Source organism: Cynara cardunculus (genome assembly GCF_001531365.2).
Source record: "Cynara cardunculus var. scolymus isolate 2C chromosome LG 5, CcrdV1, whole genome shotgun sequence".
In the NCBI taxonomy this organism is placed as follows: domain Eukaryota; kingdom Viridiplantae; phylum Streptophyta; class Magnoliopsida; order Asterales; family Asteraceae; genus Cynara; species Cynara cardunculus.
Window position 1 is genome coordinate 5,868,398 of NC_037532.1, and position 4,324 is coordinate 5,872,721.

General features: G+C 35.9%; 1 protein-coding gene across 1 annotated transcript; it reads right to left on the reverse strand.

Moving 5' to 3' along the window:
• Window positions 1-316: 316 nt before the first annotated feature.
• On the reverse strand, window positions 317-2,624 carry LOC112512103 (BTB/POZ domain-containing protein At5g60050). Its single transcript, XM_025117909.1, has 2 exons — window positions 1,978-2,624; window positions 317-1,621 (listed from the first exon to the last, which is right to left on the reverse strand). Exons 1-2 carry the CDS (start codon window positions 2,542-2,544, stop codon window positions 677-679), a joined length of 1,512 nt encoding a protein of 503 aa, XP_024973677.1. The 5' UTR covers window positions 2,545-2,624; the 3' UTR covers window positions 317-676.
• Window positions 2,625-4,324: the final 1,700 nt, after the last annotated feature.

Genomic DNA, 4,324 nt, shown 5'->3' on the forward strand with positions numbered 1-4,324 from the left:
CCTAAGTGTGAGTTTCGATACTCGACTCTTTGTTTGTATTGTGCAATATTTTTGACAACTGTAAATCTTCCAATTATGACTTCAACTTTTTAAAACATTTTTCAAACATGCACTTTTATGTCATTTAAATTGTTATGCAGCTTATAAGCTAACGTTTCTTATGCATGACCATTTTATCAACTAACTACTAAATTATAACAGAAGTTATTAGCAACATACAACTTTAAACCCTAATTAAAATGATCAACTATTCTTGACCTAGAGCTAAAAACACATGAATCAAAACAAGAAAATATAATCAATTTATTTGTGTAATAACAAGGACAATTAAGTAATTTCAGTGGACAACTGAAGCTATTTGTAGATCAAGTGTTCACTAGCATCTTTTGAAGTACACATCTTGCTGTTTATTAGGATCATACTAAAATCAACCAAAAACAAATAACACAATGACACAAATCATTAAATAAAAGAACTCATATGGCTAGATCTACGTGCATCCTATCCCTCCCGGACCCGACCCGGACCTGGACCCCACTCGTTCAAGGGACACATACTGTACTGGTACGTTTGATTTGGTTTAATTTATGCAAATATAAGAACGTACCTCTAACGTATGTACATTTCGCTCGGGTTCATAAAGCTTCTTAATTCGACACACGGTTTGAGGGATAAATCAGCTTGGGTAGTCGCAAACGGTTATCTGCAACTGGGGCTCGACCACCGGTTGCCTAACGAAAGCCCTCCTCCACCAAATCTCAAACGCTCTTTGGATATTTGGACAATCATCCCCTTTTTCAAGAAACCGATCAAACCAACTCATCAAGAAAGCTTGCTGCTGCAACAATGGCAGCGTAAGAATGATCTGACTTATCCCATCTTCGATCAATCTCCGGTCACCATTTCTTGAACCCCTTTTCATCCATCCAAAATCATCGTATAAAGCTTCCAACCATGTTGAAAGAAGAGATACCCGTGTCTCTTTTGGCACCAAAATGTTCCCTCTACCGATCGCGATACACAATTGTGCTGTAATCCGGCTAACTTTATGCCTAAACATTATCGGAACTTTAGAGTGGAGTATTGCAAGATCCTTTTGATCCGACCATAACTTCACGAATTCTTCACAAATCCGTTTTTCGATCAAGATATCAACAACCCATTCAAGATTATCAGCTTCTCGAGCTATTTCGGCCATCATTCCTTTGTTTTCATCCGTGGATGTTGCCTCAGATAAGCAAAGGACAAGGGAAGTAAGACATTTGTGGGAAACGGTATAAAGTGTTTCTTTCGAGATTTCAAGTTTATGGTAGTCATAACCATGATCGGATTCGGATGCGTCTTCTTTAAGTAATCGAGAGATTAGAGTTTTCATTTCTCGACGGGCTTTTTCATCTTTCGCCTGTAAAACTCCAGTGAGTAACCTCAAGAAAATGTCGTCTATTCTTGAAGAAGTCGATGGATCCAAGGCCACTCGTTGTAGAACGTCACAATCGTTAACGAGATGAAGTTCGTTAAGATGAGAGATCACGCTCTCTTCTTCTTCTTCGGACCAAGGGACGGCTTCTAAATACTCTAAACAAGACGATATCCCATCGTCAAACTTCAATGCATCACAAACCTGCAATTCGAGGCGGTTTCTTGAGGTTTAAACGTAGAAACATCCTTCAGAAACTGGTTTGACTTTTGGGGTCAAATAGATCATGTTTAGAATCTAAATTTGCAAGAAATTCCTGTGTTCTATTTGAAAATTATTATCGTTATTGCTGTTAGTATATTGAAGAAGCCTGGCATTGTACAATTTTGCACCAAAATTAGATGAATCTCTTGTCAATTTGAATAAAATAATTGCCCTTATGATTGGGATCATCATCTCCAGAAGAAATTTGAATAAAAGAGAAATGAAATTGGGGGAAGATTATACAAAACCCACGAAAATTGGGAAAATTCAGAAGAACATAAGAAAGAAATCCATACCTTGAGCAATCCTAAGATCTTAGAAACACCTTCACCCATCTTCATCTTCTTGGGATCATCACAGTACATGAGAACTAGGGTTTCCAGATAAACTTCAACATCATCACACTCGCAAATCTCCACTGAATGATGTGAGCCACTCCTCCGCCCCAATTTCTCCTTGAAGAACTGGCTCCGACTGGCCAAAACCTCCCGGTGTACATCCATGGACACACTGAAACCATCACGCCCCGTGATTGTGAGCTTCACATCCCCAATCCCTAATCCCCAATCTGCAGGATTCCGAAACGGAGCTCCAGATAAAACCCTAGCCACCCGTCCTTCGATCCGCATTTTCTGTACGGAATGTCTGGAGTCCCGGGTGTGTTCATCGGTCATCATCTCAAAGAGGGTTGGGCTAGGGGTGGATCGGATCGGGCTTTGAAGAGGTCGAATCGGGTCGGAGGGAGAAGAAGATGGTGGAGGAGAGAGAAAGAAGTCAGAGATGAAGCCTTGTTTTAACATTGTGGAGACTTGTTGCTTGGATTTGTTGTAGGCTTGTGTGTTGTTGAGGTCTGATGACGCCATTGAAGCACTAGCTTGCTATTCCTTGCTACTGTATATGAAAGAGAGATGGAAGGAATCCAAGGGAAGGATCTCACACCAATTCTGGGTGTGTGTGCCTTTTCGAGAAGGGAGGGTGGGTGGGTGGGTGGGTGGGGGATGGACCATGAACGCTGTTATATGTATTTTTTACGTAAAAAGAAGTTGATGATGATATTATTATTATTATTTCTTTTCAATGTTCCATGAAATAAATACTTGCACTTTAAGTCTAAGTCACATCTTATCAAAAATTAATAATTTATCAAAGTATTTCTATCGTTAACTTTTAACTTTTGATTTGCTCTTTTTTTTACTTTCTTTTATTTCTTAATGAAATTTATTTTTCAAAATTTGAATAATAAACAAAATGAAATCCTAGAAATTTCTTTAGTGAGAAGGATGAAGAAGACTTTAAAAGATATGTAGAAATTATATTCATTAAAAGATGTGATTTGTTATACATTTTTTTTCAATATCGTTGGGTTTGTTGTTATCATAGGATATGATTTTGTTCACGATTGGATCATATAAATTCGAATAAAATTTTGATATTTTGTGATCACAAGATATGATAACTTTTTTTTTTCGAATTTAAGCTACATTAGTCAAAGGGCCTTCGGCCTAGCGGTATCGTAGCCCTTGGCTTCCTAGGAGATCAAGGGTTCAAACCTCACCAAATGTGAGGAGGGTGTGCGAGTTTATTTGTTGCATTTGCCGTATATAAATATTATATACTTAAAAAAAAGGATAATTATTTATACGTGATTGATAATTTCGTTAAATTTTGACTACTTTTCAATTGACAGAAATCATTTAATGGGGAATGAAGAAATGAGAGTTGAAGAAACTTAAAAGATTTAAAAAATGTATGTAAAAATTATATTATTTAGAAAATATGATTTGTTATTACATATTTCTTCTTTTCAATATTGTTGGATTTGTTGTTATCGTGGGACATGATTGTGTATACGATTGGAAATTTGATAAACTTTTGATATTTTGTGATTACAAAGTATGATAAAAAAAATCGAATTTAAACTACGTTGACAATAATTGTTTATACATGATTGATAATCATCAATCTTTTATATATATATATATATATATATAATGAGAACGCGAGAACCCTTTTACCATAAACAATCACATGTGATACTATTGTTTTAATATATATGATACTAAATCAGAGACGTGAACGACTTTTAACGCAATCTAGGTTGTAGGCCAAGTCATCTTGACACCACTAAGCCCCTCACATGTACAATCACATGTGATAAATGTGTTATTAATGTAATACTATAATTCATCAAGACTATCACATGTGATATTAAATCATAGACACAGACGATCTTTTATGCGACCTAAGTCGCAAGGCACGACATCCATATACCACTAAGTCCCCTCAAGTGTATTATCACATGTGATATGGATGTTCTTATGTTCTTGTAAAATGGAAGTGTCCTTGTTTGAACCTTCACCTATATATGTATTATCAGGGTTGACAATTGGTCTTACGGGTCTTACGAAAAGCCTTTGGTCTCACTTTTTCACCCCTTCATCTCCTCACATACACTCACCCCCTCACATACACTCACTCTCTCACAACCATTTTTTTAAAGTTATAATTTTAAATTTACACTTTATACCCTTATAATTAGTTAATTAATTTACTTTACGTCCTTTACTTTTAAATGTTTCATTTTAAATTTTTATCAAATTAACATACATAATCGTATATCAATTAAAACATGTTTAAAAAATA